At 38.8% G+C, this 22,320-nt stretch overlaps 1 protein-coding gene across 2 annotated transcripts in view; it reads right to left on the minus strand.

Moving 5' to 3' along the window:
* Positions 1–5,665: 5,665 nt before the first annotated feature.
* LIN28B (lin-28 RNA binding posttranscriptional regulator B) overlaps positions 5,666–22,320 on the minus strand; it is a 91,180-nt gene continuing 74,525 nt past the window's right edge. For both annotated transcript variants that reach the window (XM_089528522.1, XM_089528523.1), the window contains exon 4: positions 5,666–6,432. In XM_089528522.1, coding sequence (XP_089384648.1) covers positions 6,063–6,432 — 370 coding nt within the window. In that variant the 3' untranslated portion in view covers positions 5,666–6,062. The remainder of the gene's footprint in view (positions 6,433–22,320) is intronic.

Raw genomic sequence — 22,320 nt, forward strand, 5'->3', positions numbered from 1 at the left:
CAATACAACCAGCATATCTTCAAAACGCTGTTGATATACAACAGAATAAGACACATTTAACAAGTCTTCAAAAGTGAGCAAAGACAAAATAATCAAATCTTATTCAAGACATCTAGTAAAATTAAATTCAGTGCATCTGCACACACATCTTTTCCCAATTACTTTCATATCTGTCATAACGCAAGGGGAAGGAAAACATACACACATATATTTTTATGATAAACATTTCTTAGAGATAAATTAATTTAAATTAGCTTTAAGACTTAATGAGATCTTCCCACATTCTTTATCATTTTTCTTACAAAGAAGGTCACAGGGACTATAAACACTTATATGGGTCTCCATCCACAAAACTACATACTAGAAGTAACTTTGGGATACCATTAGCACAAATTAAAGATGGGCCTTTTAAAATTAAAGAATTGAGTAGCCTTTATTTGGCAAAAGAATCACATTTTTAGAGTTAATTTTAGGGCTCGAACAGCACCTAAGTAATTGTCCTGTTTTATTTCTCCCCTTCCAGAATGATCTTTCTTAGAGATGCTATGCAAGTATGCACATAGTATTTTGGATCAATTCAGTGGCACAATCCCTACTGACTTCAGTATACAATCTGGTGAAATCCTCAGGAGTCTAACAAGAGATCAGTCCTAATACACTAGGAAAGAAGAGAGGAAGGAGGGGCTCTAATAAAGAGGGTTGGGGAAATGACACTTTTGCAGGTGGTAGCCCCATTTCAACTAATTTGACATGTTTACTGCTGAACGTCTGGCCCACAGGTATTGTTCAAGCTGTTTTATAAAATGGAATGTCAGAAAAAAGCTCAGGATACTAATGACAGCAAGGTTACTGTAGCTTCCTTAGCATGGTGAGTGAGAAAATAGGCCTCTGGAATATTGCTGCTAGCACTTGTCTACCAAAATTTAAAGAGGCTGACATTGATTGTGCTCAGACTCTCATTTGGTCCAGTTCAGGCAAAAATCTTGGTCCAGGAATTAGCCAGGTAACTCATTTCAGGGAAGATATTAGCCCTGCTTGGACATTTTTCCTTTACAGAATGACAAGGCACTCTAACTTCCCCATTGCCTCTAGCTGTTGCCGTTCACTTGGGTGTGTAGGAGGGAAGGTCTGAAGAAGTTAGCCTGTTCTTTGCAATATGCTCCATTCATGACCGAGAACCTTAGATGCCCATGGCTCTCATTCACAATGGGAGTTATACATACCGAGCAGGCTTCCTCTCTCTTCACATTAGCAATGAGGGTGAATGTAGGGGGGTTATACGGTTTGTTGAACCAACTTTCTGATGTGATTGATCTTGGAACCAAACCCCAGTGTATAACAAGGGTCCACTGTAGGAGGCTCATTGTTAGTCTGATAAACTATGGTTTATTAAATTGAGATTCTTAAACCTAAACTGGGCCATTGTTCAATTTGGATAGATGTTAACGATAATGTCAATGTTTAATTTGGGCTTGCCCAAAGTCAGAGTAGTGGAAGTCTGGAGTGTGCATTTCTGAAAGCTACTTTTACAGCAACTATATGTTTTTGGTGTAATACAACCAAATATATATATAATTAGCTCATGAAATGGCAAATATGCTTCACTAGGTGCAATGGGGAAATGTAATACTCTATTCAATTGTTAATAAAAACTACTTGTCCTTAGTTAAAACAAATAGTTTGACCTTAGTAGCATAGCAGAATAAAATAAAATGTTGTAATTTCATTCCAGTGCAGGGCTAATTAGTCAATTCCCATATCTTGAGGGAAATCAGCTGCCTTTGCACACGGTGTTTGTGTGTGAACACCCATTTCTTCTTCAAGCAGAAAAAAAATCTAACTGTTACGAGAGACTCTAACACCATTTCAAGTGAATGCATCATTTAAAAAAACAAACAAATAAAGCACATAGTTGTCCTAAAAAGACAGGGACTGTTAACTGCAGGGTAGTTTTATGTAAAACAACAATAGGTATGTACCATAGGATCAACAGCCACCACTGAGGCTTGAGCAGCACGAAAGATGTTGCTTATATGGTAAGTATGAGGTAGTTGTTTGCTGTAAACAGAATAACTTTATTACTCCCTATGTAAACAATGTGGCATAGAATTTCAGAAATAGGGAGAGCTGCCCTCCCTCAAACTCAGAAAGTCAGCCACACTTGTCAATGTCAAGTCACAAATGTTCACTTTGGTACAGAGATATTACTGTACTTCTATTGTAAAGGGAAAGCAAAATGAAAAAGTTGACATGTGAGTTCTCAGAAACTCATTTCTATGTAAACAGAGGTAGTTCTTTTCATCAGCTCATAACACGTATATAGTAGTATATAACTGTATAAAAGTATTTTTGGTTATTTCCGAGCAAGCAAATAAAAACAAGTAAATCTGCAAAAGAAAAGAAGAAGAAAAAGAATTACATGGCATTTTCCCTGAGGTTCTTAGTCCTGAGAAGGCTATTTTGTAATAGTGACCATGCTTTGATATATAAAAATAAAACATAAATTTTAATAATAAGATAGGTTTGGTAGCCTCTCTTAGCAATTCAATCTGTAACTGCTGGAACTATTTGTTTCACAATAATTTCAGATCTTTAACTGCTGGAACTATTTATTTCACAATAATTTCAGATCTGGAATTTCAAAGTATGCAAACCTGGGAATGTTTCAAATCCATCATATATATATATATATATATATATATATATATATATATAATGTCAAAGAACTTTGGCTCATCTTTTCAAAGTGACCTAAGCTTTGCACTGTTGCTGTTTAACCCAGTTATCATACCTACTAGAAGGTTAGGCAATGCCACTTTGATTTGTCTACATAACAATTAAATAAGTCTGCAATCCTTACATAAGGCAAGGAAGTACTCCTCTATACATATATCACATTCAGTATCGTCAAATACAACCCTTTTCATTGTAGCACAGTGAGAACTTCTGTTTAAACTATTGAGATTTTCTTTTCCCTCAAACACTGTCATGGAATTCAAGCAAAGTTCCACAGGATCTGTGCCTCTTACTGAGGCTTTTGAGCCTTAGACATTTCCTGAAAAAAAGACGGCAGCAGTAGCAGCAGCAAAAACATAGCATCTAAATAACTTGATATGAGACAATTGCTCCCATGTTCTCTGTTGTACTCCTAAGCAATGAATTGGAGTTCTATCAAAACAGGTCTTGTTGTGGCACAACAGAAAAAAGTGTGATTTGATGACTTTAGTTCAAACCTTTATGAAATATCCTTTCTTCCTTCCTTCTGGCAAAGCATTTCCACAAACTATACTTTTCATCAGAACATTTAAATGCCTGTTATTGGGGCTTTTGAGCCTTACACAGACCATGGCCTACAGAAATTATTGTATACATTAATGTATAAGTCTAAAAATTTTAGTAAAAAACTTCACCCTAAAAAGCTGAAGTCAACTTATCCATGGGTCAGTGTAAACACTGTACTTTATTATAAAATAAGAAACTGTTCCCTGGTATAAGGCAAGAGTCTATTCCGCAAGCAGTGACCCCATCTACTCTCTCATCCATCTATCCTTTAGGGTGAGCACAAAACAGTTATGCCTGCTGGAATTTTCTAAGTTCTTTGGTATCATTTTCCTTTGCTTCATTCTTTACATCATTTGCTACATGCCCCTAAGTTTTACCCTCTACTTATCCATGGGTCATATCAAAATCCATAATTTTGGCACAAAAGCCTGCCCTCAACTTATACATGAGGTTGATTTATAGTTGAGTGTACTGTATATGGTGGTTTATATATACACATATCCAGGGCTTCCTTTGATGGATTCTACAGCAGCTGCAACACACAGAATCTATCTCCATACAAATCCAAGTCTTTGGTTTATAATTACACAAGGGTACTCCACAAAAAAGTGGCATTAACATCAGCCAAAGTCAAGGCAGTTTCAATGCAGCACTAGGAATGGACATGAACAGAAATTGCAGGTTCCTTATGGGGGGGCTTATGTATGAAAAGATGCCATTGCAATGTATCTTTTAAAAAATTGAATGAATATCTGTGCAGCCTGCATATGGCCAACTGATCAGCTATGGGATATTTAAAAGCAAAGGTTGATGAAAATCTACACTATTATAAAATAAACCTACACTCATTAGCATCAAATATTCCATGGTTTGAGGAACAGATGGCAGCATTTGATCATGATCAGTTAATATGTAAGTGACTGACTTTCTAGTCTTAATTACAAAACAGGGTTTCTTAAACCTTTGGGAGGGAGGAGGACTCTTGAAGCAATTGTTCAATAACTCAAAAAGTATGGGCAGACTGAAGATGCTTTGTGCCTTCAAGTTTTTGATTATACCATATTGAAAGTGTAAAGCTGAAATTCTATACCGAATTAACTCGCAGTAAGCCCTACTAAACGTAGTGAGATATTCTTCTGAGTAAACATGCAGAGGACTGCACTGAAAATATTGAAGTTTAATATTTGGCATATTAAAAGCCAAACTGAGGTTCCCCTATCCATATGGTAAATACTTTACATTTTTATTCTGTATTTACTTTTCAAAGTAAGGCTGAGAATCCCTTTTCCAAAAATTCAAACTCCAAACTCCTAAATGCTCCAAGATCCATAACTTTTTTCATGGGTGGCTGATAGTGACACCTTTGCTTTCTGGTTTCATGAACAAAATTATTTTAAAATATTGTATAAAATTTCCTAAGGCTACAGTACATGTATAAGGTATATATGAAACATAAATGCACTTCATGTTTAGATTTGGGCCCCATCGCCAAGATATTATGTATATGCAACTATTCCAAAATCCAAGATAAATCTGAAATCCAAAAGACTTCTGGTCCCAAGCATTTAGGATAATAAGGGATACTCAACCTGTGTATAGAAATTCATTCCCTTACATAACATGTAATCAGTTATTGCTGAGACTGAAGAAGACACAATTGCTGCTGCTTCTGCTGCCTTCATAACACCTCAAGTTTTGCACAACATACAAAGATTCAAGATGGTATTTCAATACCACTCTAAACAATCATTTCAACGTATACATTCTCCCTCACAGTTACCTAACCTGTATTTAAACCATATTAATTTAATACAATATTTGAGATATCAGCACAGAAAACTACACATTCATTGTCTTTGTGGGAGAGGTAAAAGATGGGAGCTCCATTTTTAAACATTGTATAAAATAAAGAGGCATCTTTAAATCAAGGCATTCCCCTTTCATTGATGACCTGGGTAACTGGAGGAGGGGGAAAAATCTACCCTGAACCCTACAGGCATGTCTTAATATTTTCAGGTCCATGGCAATTTTAAGCAAACAAATTTCTTTGGGTTCTCATGAAGTAACAGCTGGCGTTTCTTTTATGTGTGTTAAATGAAAACAAAATACACAGGAATAGTTATTTAAAAACATTGAAACTATTGCTTTCCAAGGGATAATGTACCCAAGGAAACAGTGTTGAATGTATACATTCAAGACAATACATTCTCAAAAAGGGGGGGAGGGCAGTTCAGAATAACACATTTTCTTCCATTCCCCTTCCTCTCCTTCAGCAAGACTTGAGAAGACCAAAGGTTAGGGTTAGGGTTAGCCCTAACCCTAACCTTAATTTTGGACTAACTGTCATTTAGTGATAATCAAAACCCTATGACCTTAACTATAATTGGTGTCAACTATGGTTTGTTGAATCAGATCACCTCCATAATTCATTATTTGAAGCACGTAACTCAAAAATTGAAGTAAAAACTTCCAAATGCCTCCTTCTGGTTAATCTGGAACAAACAGCTCAAAAACTCATGGTGGCTCATCTCCACCATGGAAAACCGTGGCTTGTTTGTTTATCTGTATACCCAAACCAGTTCAATAAAACACGATGTTCAGTTCAAATGAAATTTGCTTGGAGTGACTGGTCTGTTTCTTTTCTGAAAAGACCATAGTTCTACAACAGTAGTTAAAAATCTGAGGTTGGCTGCAGGATGTGTTGAATTATGCTCCTTGTGCTTAAATGAGGTAGACATCCCAAGAGGGTAAGGAGACAACAGGTTGTGACGAAAGCTGTTTTAAGTCTTTTTCCTTTTTTGAATAGAGGGCCCTTTTCGGCTTTGTTCTTCAGGTGATGGAGATAACTTACTTGAAGTGGCTTCTTGTGGTGATCGGCCTGAACGTTCTAAGATGTCTGCCCTTCCCTCCTGAGAATGGGATGAAGATGAGTAGCTATAGGCCCCTCCACCTTCTCTTAAGAACGCTGATGTGGACGGCTGGGGTTCTGCTTCGTATCTTCCCTGATAACTAGTGGGCTGCTGCTGAACAGTTTTATGTGGGCAGTTTGCCACCATGTGCATGATACTCTGACAGTAATGGCACTTCTTTGGCTGTGGAGGTAGAGTACATTCCTTAGCATGATGATCAAGACCACCACAGTTGTAACATCTGTAAAACAGAAGTATTTTTTTAAATGGGGAGAGTGAATAGATACATGTTTGGTCTTAAACATAAGGAAAAACGTGTGTGCATCTGCATGTATACTCTAATTAAAAGCTCTGTATTACACAAGAAGATTATACTAAACTCTATCTGTTCAACCTGTCTGCAGATCATATTATACGAAAAGCAGGCTTGAACACAAAAGAAGGAGGAGTGAAAATAGGAGGAAAGAATATCAACAATCTAAGGTATGCAGACAACACAATACTGCTAGTAGAAAACATCACAGACCTAGAGAAAACAATAATGTGTGGGGAAGCAGAAAGAGAGGAAGGCCACGTACTAGATGGATGGACTATATAAAAGAGGTCATGGGTATGAATTTGCAGGTACTGAGCAGAGCAGAGGACAGGGAATTTTGGAGATGTCTCTACAAGGTTATCGTGGGTTGAGGTCAACTCGAGGGTGGATAACAACAAAATATAAAATAAAATCAAGTGCATTCATGTCCTGCTCTCAGGCTTGCTGTAAACAACATGCTAGCCATTGTGTTAATAGCCTGTTGGAATAGGTAGGTCTTTGGTCTTATTGACCAGGGCTGTTATATTTCTAACTGCGCACACACCATAAAGAAGATACAAGATCAATATCACTGTAAATAGAATTTTACAGAGCTCAAGGATGGATATATATTTACATGCTTACAACAAGTAAAACAAGCATAAAGTAAATTATTTTCTTGAGAGTCAGTTATGGAAGTAATTGCAGGGAAAAACAGTAATCTAGAATGGAAATCAGATAAATGGAGACCTATGTTTTTATATTTTTAAACACAGCCCACAAGAGGGCAGCAAGTATCTAAATATTCACCTTCTTCATTAAGTTTTCAGGCTATTGTTTCAAAAATAGTAGTACTGATACATACATAATTCTGTCTCACAACACATGTGCTGACCTATGTTCTTTATAAGCAAATGATAGTAGTGATCCATTTAAAGTCTCTATTAGCCAAACAAGAAGTACAACCAACCCAGTCTGATGGCTGGCAGGTGCTTTTCTTCTTCCAATGGGCTGTTGGATTACTATTTCCTTATCTCAACAGTCCCCCCCCCCCCCCAATCCCTATTTTTCACAGCTAAAATTAGTTTTGGTTTACTTGATTGATTCAGTTATATTGTTTTTATTTCATCAGAAATTTTCATCAAGAGCTTTACATAAGGCCCAGTGTGCATCGGAAACGTGTCATGTCCTGGAGGTCTACCTCAGCAGATATGGACGGTAACAGAGGAACTGTGCTGATTGGCTGTTTGGGGGTGGAATTGGAGCGTAGTGTCTCCATGACGCATGCCCCGGCTCTACCCCCAGGGCGGTGTGATGCTGCGCACTGCACTGCACACAACATCATGGCGCTCTTCCGGTGCTGCATACATATGACGCAGTGCCAAAGGAGCTCTGCCAAGCCACAGCAATGCAGCTATCGCCCCTTTTGCAAAGGCCAGATCGGGGCCACGGTGTGTGGTTGCCGCGGCTGCAATCTGACTGTAACAGGGGCAGATCCAGGCCGTCCCTTCAGGGCTGTGTGTCCAACCCCAGAGAACTCACAAGTTAGAACAATCCTTGGAGTAAAGAACTGACAAAGGTTGTGAAGGTGTGGTCTCTTACCATTGGTCATACAGGCTGCAGGTTCCTAACAGCTATAATCAGAAAAATTAATGTTTCCAAATTCTGCAAAATCAGCAGAGCTATATATGTTATGATGTAAATTGCTATATCATGGGACATGGGCTCTGACCATGGGTTGAGCCATCTACCCATTCCTTCCTCCTTGCCCATGGAGTTGTGGAAACAGACAAAAACTTGGCACTGTGAGGGTAGAGGTTATGAACTTTCCACATCACTAAAACTCGCAGTGTAGTGAGGAATTTTGTCCTCAGTGTTGTAACCCCAAACACTTGAGTAGAAAATTTTAAGGAAATCTAGCTGCCCTAGTGCAAACAACTCTGTAGTGACCACAACATTTTGAAAAAGCCATGCTGACAGGACTGCCTCCATTTCTGCTCTCCATTCTAGCACAATCTCGTATCTATTGTCACTTTAGACAAAGCAGAACTGCAGCTTGAACACTGGAGAAACAGTCTTTGTGTTCCATTTTAATCAGCTAACAGTAAATACAGGAGTTCATGAGATCAGGCCATAAATCTCCTTTCCAAATATTCTGCCAGTGGACAGTGAGGAAATCTGATAGGGGAAAAAACATATTTATTTTTTTTGTGGTGCTGGAAGAGAGTTCTATGAATACTGTGGATAGCTAAAATGACAAATAAATGGGTCCTAGAGCAAATCAAGCCGGAATTCTCCATAGAAGCCAGGGCTGAGGTTGGCCTCCCTTCCATTAGAGCTCGCATTCATTTTACTTTACTTAATTATTGGAGATCTGTTAAAGATTCTACGGTTAAGGTTTTTCCTAAGTTGTGTTTTCAATATTTATCAAGCTGCAAAGTCTGGAGCTCAAGACACCAGAGGCTGCTTGAATCATATCCTGCTCTAATTGAAAATTCTTCCAGTTGGAATTCAAGAGAGAAACTCCGTGAATATATTTTTAACCAAGATGTGCATCTGGATAGACTGGCTATTAATAATTCGAAATTTTCCAAATGGTTTAGATTATATAAATTGGACCATCAGATGGCTGTTTACCTAGGGAATCTTACATTTCTAAAGCTTAGACAGGCTTTTACAGCTCTCTGCTTCCAAACAATGCCCTCAGCCATGATTGATGGTAGATATTCACATACACCTAAGGATTCCCGTTTATGTATTTGTGGAGCCTCAGAAATTGAGGATTTGCCTCATTATTTGTTTTCTTGCTTACTATATACTGGTCCAAGAACTAAATTTATGGGATCTATTCTGTCCAATTTACAGTCTAATACCATTTCCGAAAAAAATTATTATCTCTTGTCTGATATCGATTCTAAGGTAACTTATAAGGTTTCACTGTTTGCTTCAGCAGCAATCAAAATTCGGGCAAGGGTAATAGCAGACGCTGCAGTTGATTGCCAGGGGGATGACCTTATCTAAACTTTGAAGCCGTTTTTTTTTTAAATGTTTTTAATGATTGTTAGGTGGATGATTTTACCCAAACCTTGAAGTGGTTTTTTTTCTCTTCTTTTAACGTTGTCCTATTTAATTGACTGGAAGTATATTATGTATTAAATCTGGATGTTATTTGATGGAATATTTTATAATTCTGAATTGCTGTTATTGGTCCATAGAAGCCAAGATGACTAAACTGAGACTGTTGTACTTTGGCCACATCATGAGAAGACATGACTCACTAGAAAAGAAAACAATGCTTGATAAGGTAGAAGGCAGTAGGAAAATAAGGAAGACAGCACTCCAGGAAGAAAGCCACAACCCTGATTCTGCAAGACCTGAGCAGAGTTGTTGATGATAAGAAACTGGAGGTCTCTTGAAGACAGTTAACAACAACAATTTTAACAGAATACAGAAACTAGATGTGGCAGAACAGAGATCTTCTTGCTATCAAAACAACATTCTTCACATGCATATTCAAATTACAGTAATTTGTATTCTGTGTTAGCAGTTCCCAACTAACATGTGGTTTAGGTCTATCATCTAAATCCAATTGCCACCTTCAACTAAAGTAGATTCATTGCATCTATGATCAGTGATGACTTATTATTCAGCAGTTGATTCAATGGGTGTATTCTAGTTGGAACTAGCTACTGGACTGGAATTATATTTTGCAAATGAAGCCAACAAAAAAACTGAGCTTGAAAGAAAGTAAAAAAATATATAACCATAATGAGAGGTATGCACATTTTCATGATTTACTATCTTACCATCCTAAACAACTTTGGCCTTATATGGCCAGGAAATGGTTATGAGAACTTCCAGTACAATGTCTATGTACAATTTCTGTTACAGAAACTGCATTAAATAAAATGTATTTTCTAGCTGGTTTATATCAAATCCATCATTTGTTATTCTGTCCATATGCTACACCTTTATCCAATGCAGCATTAGTATTTAAACAGTACATTTGCTACATTTTACTTACTATAGTTGTTTAGTGCAAATCATGAACACATGATGCCATATATGATACACAACAAGAAGCCCTGTTTTCCTAGTTCAGCATTCTGTTTTTGTTTTGGCTCTCTATTCAGCTACAGGACTGTAAAACCATCCTTTCCCACATAGCATGGAATCCTATTTCTTAATGGATTCTAAGGAAATGATCTGACCACACAGAATGAAACAAAGAAAAATGGGACTGGGGTAAGTAGTCAATGTAAAGAAAAACTAGTATTTTGCATCCCACCTTATGTCCTTAAACCCTTCTGTCAAAAAATTCCAAAGTAGGTTAAAGAGTTTCATCAAAAGAAGAGGCAGCAGCAATAGACAAATCAATCTAATCAGTCACTGTGGTATGTACTATGTGATCCAATTCAGTGAACCATTTTACCTTCCCAAATGATCAAAAGCCATCTGTATGAGTCCTTGATTCTACTCAATGAACTTCCCTCATCTTGTTCAGATATATTCCCCCAAAGAGAAAGAGGAAGAGGAAGAAACCCTCCTTTCTAATGTGTTGCTTGCAAAGAAAAACACTTTCTACGGCAATTTAAATTTTTGCTTCTACTCTTCACTATAAAACAGTGTGCAGTGCCATTAAGATTAGTTGCTTCTTGCTTGTTAATGAGCCAGCAAGCCTTGTGCCTGAAAGTGTGTATGGGCACACATTTGAACACACTGAGACATAGTGGATTTAGGGTCTTAATTCAGTTCTGTTGAATTTTGTTTATACAAGCCCCATCAGATTACACACATTCTGAAACACTCTCATTCTCCAATGTAACCAAAATGAAAACAGAAAGGTGTTTGAGCGTACAAATGATATCAGAGGGCATCACTGATGAATATTAAGGTGGAGATTAAAGGATTCCTTTTAGTCCATGTGCATTTACACAGCAAAATGTGAGAGCCATTCTTTTAAACCACACAAAGTATTGTTTCTTTTTTTTTTAGTATTGTTTCTTTTCATGTGGCATTTGAATTAATTCTTTTAAAAAATCCAGAGTAAATACTTGTAAGGGGAAGGGGGGGATGTACTTATATGGCAGAGAAGCCACAAACCATTTCATTTTACATTTTATGAGAAACAGTTCCAGAATAAAACAGTTACTGCTAATTTTCATACTGTTCACTTTTTAAAATTCTTTTGAAAAGAGATAAAGCATTCTATTAAAAATTCTAATTTCAAGACAGAAATACATTTACACAGTTTCATCCAACTCAGGTTAATCACACTAGATTAGAGATGGATAACGTTGGGTAGTCTGGGGGCTAAATTTTCTCTCTTATCACATGTAAACTTGAAATGTGGTACTGACCTGAAAATGGTGAAAAGGAAAGAGAGAAAGTCTTGGGAAAAAATAACAGAAAAATGAAATGAGAAGATGGCTGCTTCTAGTTTAATTTTTGGGATTTCAGTATATGTGTGGCATGCCTCTGACCTGTTAAAACTCCAACTGCCACTCCTGGCGACTGTGATGGGCAGCAAAGCCACAGTTTTCAGGGTTGGCTAAGAGATTGGCAACAAATAGGAGCAGGGAGGGGGGCTTTGATGAAGACTGTCTTTAAGATCTTTCTTTTTCTCCCTGACAGACAACTGCAAACAAAACTCCTCACCCTGCTGAATTTAATTTAGTAACGTAGGCCTTTCTTCATAATGCATAAAAGTTACTGATCTGCACCTGAAATCTAAACCATCCTGAAAAATTTATCTACTTGAGTATACAAACATAAGGAACACCAGTCTATTTTGCTTGACAACCAATCTAACAGCGTGGCTGATATTTATTTAGTTTTGAAGTCCTGAAAGACTTAATGTTGTGTGTATTTTATAATATGCTAGAGGTGCTTCAACACATCCATGTACAGGGGTCCCTTGCCTTATGCGGGGATCTGTTCTGGACCCACCGCGTAAGGCAAGTTCCACCTATGCTTGAATCCCATTAAGGATAATGGGGCTTGTGCACGCAGCGGAGCAGCAGTGCGGCAGCGCAGGCACACGCACCATTCACTGAATGATGCAGGGCTTCCAGCATAAACTGGAAGCCACGTAAAAGATGACGGTACCTACCAACATATTACTAAACCCAAACTTAAGAAGAATTCTTGCACATCCCAGTAAAGATATTTTCAATAATTTGTATGTCATAGTAATACAAATACAGATCTGTTAGAACAGAATAGGAAGATTTCTGTTTGTGAATTACCTTTTCAATAGAAAACCTGATAACAACCATCTTACAACCGGGTGAAAAAGGCACATCTAGAATTAAATTATTCTGATCCCAAGAATTTCTTAAAGTGCCAGGACTAAATAGTCTTTTCACACAAAATTCTTACTCTTGGTCATGCCAATAATCTTCTATTTGTAATCTGGAGGCTGGATTACTTTGTAGGAATAAAATCTACCTGCTGATCTTCTGCAGATCATGCAGGTAGGAAATCCTGATCTATCTTCTGTCCTTTCCTGATCTAGAAAAAAAAAAGAATGTGCACACATTTTGGAACTGTTTCCAGAATTTATTCAATGGGTTTGCTCAAGATGGCACAAATAGGATTTAGCCCTCCTGATGTTGGACTGCAACTTCCAACATTCTTCACCATTAGCTGTGATGGCTAGGGTTGGTGGAAGTTACAGTCCGAAAAATACTTGAAGGTCATATGATTCCCAACTCTAATTTAGTCAAAAATTACACATGGCAATAAGCTGAATCTGAAACTAAAGTGTGATTACACTTAGTTAACGAATTTTTCTAGCATAAAGATAGCATTTTTGTATGCATTTCATACCCACCACAGCATATATTTTCCAGTGGAAGGGGTTCATAAATGCTTGGCTATAATTACCACTCAGCTGATCTAAGCTACAAGGAAAGCAAGCACAATTGTCTTTTTCATGTTGACCTATAATATGATTTGGACCATTAATCCAATATACATGGGAAGTCATGTTATCAGTGAGCTGTTTTACAACATTATTTGCTGCCAGAAAAACACTAGTGACTATATCAGGAAAGCTCTGAATTACTCGCTGAAATGTTCTTCTATCGATCATCTTTCATGTTCTATAAATGTTAAGAGCTCACAAAATAATGATAATAGTGATCTACACAACTTTCCTCCTGCTGGCAGAGTTTTGAAAGTCTAAAGCAGTATTTTGTTAAAGAAATACAAATCTGGGCTTAAATTCATTTACTAGTCCAGCCAGAACAACCCACATGGTAAACCAGCATGAATGGTAAACCAGCATGCATGTAAATATTTTGGATCAACAGGTTTACTCTAGAAAGGACTACAAATTGAGTTTATACAATTTGAAGAGAAACCAGAGATTGTTTAAAAATTGTACCTGTCTTCTTTCAGATTTTTTTTTTTGGGGGGGGGGTTGGTGAAATTATTCAATGTGCTCATGTTGGAATTTACCTGGATTTGTAGCCTGTGCCTGTTTGTTTTGTACACGGTTATATTCTAACTGTATAGGCTGGTCTACTGTCATGATAAAGTGAAGTGGGACATACAATTGGAAGTCAAGTTAATGTTTCATGTATTCCAAAAAGCCCAGGAGAAAGATTAAAACAGAAACTGCTACCTTATGGATACTTATTCAAGAGTAAGTAATTGAAATCAGTGGGATTTGCTTTTAAGTATGCATGTGTAAGATCAGACTCCATGGTTTATGAAAATAAAAAGAGTGTGTCAAATCATCAAGTCCATGATGTCCACTTAAGGAAATTAGTGTTCTGGAAAGCAAAACCCAGGAGCATTTCTATAATTACTTATTCCTACTGCCAGATATACATTACTGGATGTGGAATGACAAAGTGGTATCAAAGAAAAAAAAAACAACTAAGTGAGTTCAGTGTTAGTTTAGGAGGAAAACTTTCCCAAGCTAATTACATAAATAATGATAAAACACTGTCTATTGGTTCTTTCAAGTTACCAGAACAGTTGACATAAAAATAAAGATATGCTAGTATATAGTTGAAACTAATACAGCATTTCATCACAACATCAAGATTATTATTACATCTTGTTTAAAGAGTTCTTACCATGGTGAAAGGTTGGAAATTAATTTTTTCACACACTGCTGTCATAAATTTAGAAATCTCACAGGCAAAGCACACTCTTTTGTTAGAGTGAATATTTTTGTTTCAGAGAAGTTAATCACTTTAATATCACATTTTTATTTATTCTTAGGACACACATCTCCTTTTGTTTTTTTCTCTTTTTTTGAATTACAGTCACACCTATTCTGTATGTTCTGAGCATATACAACTGTTTAACTGTAAATTCCACAAGAGTTTGAGAGAAAGTTAGATCTTGGGAAAATCTATTGAGGATTAATGTTATAAACAGAGAGGAATGAAAAAGGACTGCAGGACTATTTACAACAAACAGAAATAATAATTTGTGCAACAGAGAACTACAACATAGATATTTTTGCCAGGTTCTCTTAAGTAAACAAAACAGGTTTATGTAAACAACTGAGAACCTTCTGAAGAAATACTAGTGACAGAAACTTGAAATGAGAAGAGTAGGATATGGAAATAACACAAGTAGGAATTCTTTTGAGCTTCATATTGTAAAATATTTAGAATCATAGAATCGTAGAGTTGGAAGAGGGTCATCCAGTCCAACCCCCTGCCATGCAGGAAATCCAAATCAAAGCATCCCCGACAGATGGCCATCCAGCCTCTGCTTAAAGACCTCCAAGGAAGGAGACTCCACTACACTCCGAGGGAGTTTGTTCCACTGTTGAACAGCCCTAACTGTCAGGAAGTTCTTCCTAATGTTGAGGTGGAATCTCTTTTCCTGCAGCTTGGATCCATTGTTTCTGGCCCTGTTCTCTGGAGCAGCAGAAAACAAGCTTGCTCCCTCCTCAATGTGACACCCCTTCAAATATTTAAACAGGGCTATCATATCACCTCTTAAACTTCTTTTCTCCAGGCTAAACATCCCCAGCTCCCTGAGTCATTCCTTATAGGACATGGTTTCTAGACCCTTCACCATTTTAGTCGCCCTCCTTTGGACACGCTCCAGTTTCTCAACATCCTTTTTAAATTGTGGTTCTCAAAACTGGACACAATATTCCAGGTGAGGCCTGACCAAAGCAGAATACAGTGGCACTATTACTTCTCTTGATCTAGACACTATACTTTATTGATGCAGCCTAAAATTGCATTGGCCTTTTAGCTGCCGCATTGCACTGTTCACTCATGTTCAACTTGTGGTCTACTTGGACTCCAAGATCCCTTTCACATGTAGTCTCATTCAGCCACGTGTTCCCCCATCCTATATCTGTGCATTTTATTTTTCTGCCCTAAGTGTAGTACCTTACATTTCTCTGTGTTGAATTTCATTTTGTTAGCTTTGGCCCAGCTTTCTAGTCTATTCAGGTCATTTTGACTTTTGATCCTGTCCTCTGGGGTATTAGCTATTCCCCCTAATTTGGTGTCATCTGCAAATTTGATAAGTATGCTCCCAATTCTGTCTTCCAGGTCATTGATAAAGATGTTGAATAGCACTGGGCCCAGGACAGAGCCCTGTGGGACCCCACTGGTCACTTCTCTCCAGGATGAAAAGGAGCCATTGTTGAGCACCCTTTGGGTTCGGCCAGTCAACCAATTACAAATCCATGTAACAGTTACCTTGTCTATCCTACATTTTACAAGCTTGTTTGCAAGAACGTCATGGGAAACCTTGTTAAAGGCCTTACTGAAATCAAGATATACTATACCAACAGCATTCCCTTCATCTACCAAGCTAGTAATTTTATCAAAGAAAGAGATTAGATTTTTCTGGCATTACTTGTTTCTCTGAAACCCATGCTGACTTTTTGTGATTATGGAATTGCCATCTAGATGTTCACAGACTCTCTGTTTAATGATCTGCTCTAGAATCTTTCCTGGTATAGATGTCAGACTAACTGGACAATAATTGTTGGGATCCTCTTTTTTCCCCTTTTTGAAGATGGGGACGTTTGCCCTCCTCCAGTCTGCGGGGACTTCTCCTGTTTTCCAGGAGTTTTCAAAGATTATTCCCAATGGCTCCGATATTACATTTGCCAGTTCTTTTAATACCCTTGGATGTAGTTCATCTGGTCCTGGAGACTTAAATTCATTTAGATTAACAAGGTATTCCTCTATCTCTTTACTTATTCAGTGCTGAAATCCCCCTATTCTGTCCTCTGATCCATTATCCTCAGGTTGAGCACCCTTTTCCTTTTCTGAGAAGACTGAGGCAAAGAAGGTGTTGAGTTATTCTGCCTTTTCCTTGTCTTCTGTTAGCATTTTGCCATCTTCTCCACGCCGTGGCCTTACCATTTCCTTCTTCTTCCTTTTGCTGCGGACATATCCAAAAAAGCCCTTTTTATTGTTTGTAACCTCTCTAACAAGCCTGAGTTCATTCTGCGCTTTAGCTTTTCTGACTTTACCCCGACACATACCTGCTATTTCTTTGAATCCCTTTTTCGTGATTTCCCCCTTTTTCCATTTCTTATACATGTTCCGTTTAAAACTTAGCTCAGTTGAAAGTTCCTTAGTCATCCATCCTGGTTTCTTGAGACACCTTGGATGGATGACTAAGGAACTTTCAGCTGAGCTAAGTTTTAAACGGAACATGCATAATTTAGTTTTTAGCTTCTTCATTTTCTGTTTTTCTATAAGGGAAGTTTTACTTCTTACAAAATAGAAAATAAGAAAAATGGTACAAAACATTGTTCTATACTTTAGAAAAGCAGAAATTTTAAAACAGAAATTAAAAAGACACACCGCTTGTAACACATTGCTTGGTCATACCTATACAGGATTACATGTACATTTTTTATGTGTGTTGAATACCTTCAAGTCATTTTTTATTTATGGTGACCCCAAGGCAAACCTATTATGGGATTTTCTTGGCAAGGTTTGTTCAGAGGTGATTTGCCATTGCTTTCTCCAGCTGAGAGTATGTGACTTGCCCAAGGCCACCCAGTGGATTTTATGGCTGAGTGGGAACCAAATCTTGGTTTCAAGTGTTGTAGTCCAACACTCAAACCATTATTTACCTCAAAAATTATTCTGGTCCAGGCTCTGATTTCTATTTCAATTTTACTTTGCCTCAGAAATACTTGATTAAAGCAACTGAGACAGCTACTCAATATATTTATCTTAACATAATGACATCTGCATCAAGATCTAGTTCTAGTGCTTCTGATCAATCCATATATAATGTATGGCAAGTTCTAGGTATATTAATGATTAATATACTTAATGTATATTAAGTGTACATTAATTGTTTCAGATATCAATTGGACATGGACTTGATTTTGTATATATATTTAGACCTTCATCCATAATGCTCATGGTATGTAATAGCAAAATAGGAGATTTCAATACATGTTCTTTCCTTTCTATATTGGATGTACAGAGGATTTTGAATTAATGTTATATATCTGCCCCCCCCCCCAATATTCTCCTCTTAACACCTACAATTATTCCTTGTGTTTTAATACAAGTTTCAAATTCTATTTTGTGAATTAATTTAGTGCACAAAAATAACTGAATATTTTATTTACTGATTAAAATGTTTATATCCCGACCTTTATCAGAACATCTAAAAAAATCTAAAAATAAAAATAAAAAATAAACCAATCTAAAAAAATTCAAATAGTATAAATAGTATAAAATAAAAGGCCTTAAAAATTGAGCCACTATTCCAGATGTACCTGAGTTTGTGTTTGTTAAGCAGGAAATGTAGGCAGAGTTTGGGAATACAGGTCTGGATTTTCTGTGTAGTGAAAGGTCAAGCATGCAATTGCTTCAAAACAATGATTGATATTGAGAGATAATTTCATGAAAGTGCTAAATATTTCCTTAAGTCAAGACCCTCATTTCATCCTACCGTAGTGTGAACACTTCTCAAATAATTCTGCAACTTACTAATCAAAACCGAGGAGGGAAAGGAGCTGCCTTGTGTGGGCAAAGGTGGTTTCTCTACAAACAGAAATGTTTCATATCCAGTTTACCGCAGAGCTAGTACTGTCGGCCCTTCTTATACGTGGATTTGCCATCCGCGGATTTGCCATCTGCAGATTTGAGCATCTGCGGATGGCAAACTGGGAAGTTGTCCCCAATGGCGGTGTGCATGCACGCATGCCGCCATTGGGAACAACTTCCTTCTCCTCCCTCCCTCTCCTCACTTCCCTCCTCCCTTGCCTTGCTCCCTTCCCTCCCTCTTACTTACCTTTCGGGCCTGGGAGGCCTCCGGCATGACTGCTTGGCCTCCTCACCGCCGCAGGAAAAGCTGGGTGGTGGTGGCCAAGCCTTGGCCTCCTCATCACCGCCACAGAAGGGCCCGATGGCAGTGTTGGAGGCCAAGAGGCCCCCAGCACTGACACCTGGCCCTTCTGCGGCGGCGGCGGTGAGGCCGAGTGGCAGTGTGGGAGGCCTTGAAGGCCTCTAGCACCGGCACCCGGCCTCCTTGATGCCTCCGTCGCCACGGAAGGGCCAGATACCGGTGTTGGAGTCCAAGAGGCCCTCAGCACCGACACCCAGTCCTTCTTATACACGGATTTGCATCCGCGGATTTGAGCATCCATGGATGGCAAACCAGGAAGTTGTCCCCAATGTTGGCGCGCATGCACGCGTGCCGCCATTGGGGACAACTTCCTTCTCCTCCCCTCCTCTCCTCTCCTCGCTTCCCTCCTCCCTTGCCTCACTTCCTTCCCTCCCTCTTACTTACCTTTCGGGCCTGGGAGGCGTCCGGCACAACTGCTTGGCCTCCTTGCTGCCACTGCCGCGGAAAAAGCTGGTTGGCGGTGGTGGCGGCCAAGCCTCGGCTTCCGTGCCGCCGCCGCGGAAAGGGCCCAATGGTGGTGTTGGAGGCCAAGAGGCCCCCAGCACTGACACCCGGCCCTTCTGCGGCGGCGGCGGTGAGGCCGAGTGGCAGTGCAGGAGGCCTTGAAGGCACTCCCCAACCAAATTTTGCCAAGAAAACCATGTGACAGATTCACTTTAGGGTTGCCATAAGTCGGAAACAACTTAAAGGCACATGACAACAACTCTCTAAAAGCCAGTTTAGTGTCTTGGACTAGAACTCTCAGAGACCAGAGTTTGAATTCCTGCTCAGTCATGGAACCCCAATGGTTAAGTCACACTCTCTCAGCTTCCAAGGAAAGCAACGGTAAGCCTTTTCTGAACAAATCTTGCTGAGAAAACCCATGATAGGATTGCCATTAGTTGGAAATGACTAGAAGGTACACAACAATCGTACTACTAGAGTGCTATCTTGATAACTTAGGGGCTATACGGACTGCACTAAAGGGGCAGTCTGCAGCCACCCCTTTACTGGCTGGATCAGGAGCACAGCAACCTCATGATATGGCCCCGATCTGCCCTCTGGAGAGTGCAAAAAGGAGCCTCAAAAAGCAGCTCCTTTTTGCGTCCTGCAAGGGGTACCAAAGCAGCAGCGGTGCTGCTTCATGATGCCCCTTCAGTGCTGCATCATATGGTTGCAGTACCAGAGGGGGTGTCATGATGGCATGCGCCATGTGGACCGGTTCATGCCAAAGTGGTGCCCTGGGAGCAGGGTTAGGGCATCCAGCATGCGAACTCTACACCCTAATTCCACCCACAGGCCAGCACAAAGTGCCGGCCTGTATAGGGCCTTAGCCTCTAAAATTATATGTGTCAGAATTTTTGAGGTATACTTACTTCTATACATACTTTTAAAATAAATGAATGATGGCCTGATAAACAATTCCAGGCCTTCTTTCTCCTTTAGCTTTTTATTCTCTTTCTCCTCTAGATGCTCTTTCCCTGCCTCTAGCAAGAGCCTCCATGGATCTCAGACTTTTCCATGAACAGAAAGGACCCCTTCAAAGAGTGTATTTCAAAGAATATACTGCACTATTTACTTATAGCAGCTCTACATCACTTTAACTGTCATGGACTCCTAGGGTTTGTAGTTTGTCAAGATACTTGGAATTTTCTACAGGAAAGATCTTGTACTTGTTAATGACAGTACTATGAGTTCACTAGCAGAGAATTCTAAGTGCTTCAACAAATCTCAAGGCTGCGAATGTGGAGGGAACACTGTAAAACCAATTAGCTGAAAACAGTATAAAATGACATTAAAATATACAAAAGTTTTTTTAAAAAAATACCTACAGCACATGCACATCGTATAAAAGCCTCCCTAACATGATTATATATTAAAAGCCTGCTTAGTTCTCTTTCACAAACATTTTGTGAATCTACCCATTTAATAATCTGCAGGAGGTTTTTGAGTTTTAGGACTGTATACAAAGGACAGCAAAAAAATGTGTACATAAAGACAGCAGTGTGATACTTGTTAATAAACAATGCTTAGATGGTAGCCATCCAGATGTTGTTGTTGAACTGCAACTCTCATCAGCCCTAGCCAGCATAGCCAATGATGAGGGATGATGGGAATTGCCACTCATCAACAGCCATACATTCTCAGTCCCTGCACACAAACTGTACACTAGGGCTGTTCCATCCTGGCCTCTCCATGCGTACAATCTGTATAGGCGCAGTCCTTATTTACTCTCCAATGAGAACAAAAGAGACACTGCACATAGATGGGACAGAATTGCAGGCTGAGGCAGCAAAATGTCTCTTTGAGAACTATATAATGCTTCTGACCACGCTCGCCCTGGTTGGTGCTCTCCAGATGCTTGGGACTCTCAATGCCCAGAATCCCTTCATATAGCTGAGGCTCATGAGGGCTGAAGTTAAAAACAAATGAGACAAAAGACATGGGGAAGAAGGCTGCTATGAGCCGCTGGTCAACAACAATCATTTTCATATGCTTCATGCAAGTCTAACAAGGATGTTAGTCAATAAAACTCAGATCCTCCTTTATTTCATTTTAGAACCATTCAGGGACATGGCTGGGGGGGGGGGGTCCGGACTCCCCCTTCTGTTAGATACAATGAATGCTGTGTGCTGCTGCGCCCAAGCTGCATTATAACGGTGGAACTTAGTTTGGACACCCCCCTTTCCCAAAAGCCTGGCTACATCCCTGAACCATTGAAATATGGATGAGTCTTTTCATACCAGCTCACCTCAACATGGCTTTGGTGTTGCACATGGCTAAAGACAGGGAGGGAGGGAGGGAGGGAGGGAGAAATAATACTTTGTTATGGAGGTACACACTAAAAGCATAAAAGAAAAAGATATTTAAAAGCTTGTAAATATGACACTTAAAGATCTGCTCAGAGCTCTCAATTTCACTGCAATAAAAAAAAAGTAAAATACTGTTCCGTTTCACTATAGAAGGATTTATCACCATCTTTCAAAATAAGAACAAAATTTTCAATATAATTTCAGATGTGCTAGTGGACAGATGATTTAGGGGACAAACATTTGGAAATGTTGTAAGTTTCTACCAAAATGTGGAATATAAACATCCAAGTAGGCTACCAAATTTGGGGAGAAATTTATAATGCTTCATTGGGTGCTAAATCATTGTTTTGCTTAAAATGTAACAAATTGTAACTGGAGAGACAATGAAAGTAAAACATCTGAGGATTTTTTTTTCTGCTAGCATTTGCCTTGTTGCTATAGTTAGCTGGTAAGAAAGAAAGATTCATGAAAAGAACAGGGTATTTAATAAAGGCAGGAATCAATTTTCCCAGCATGACTGATGAAGTGTAGATCAGGAGATTCAGATAAGATGTCTCATAGATTTATAGGAGATGCTAGACACCAGGAGAGGCCTGATAAAAGCTCCACCATTACGGTTAAAGGAAACTTACAATGAAGTCTTGGACACTGACATAGTACCTTC

Source organism: Sceloporus occidentalis, unplaced genomic scaffold (assembly GCF_023333645.1).
Source record: "Sceloporus occidentalis isolate IW3139 unplaced genomic scaffold, rSceOcc1.0.p SCAF_6, whole genome shotgun sequence".
Lineage (NCBI taxonomy): Eukaryota > Metazoa > Chordata > Lepidosauria > Squamata > Phrynosomatidae > Sceloporus > Sceloporus occidentalis.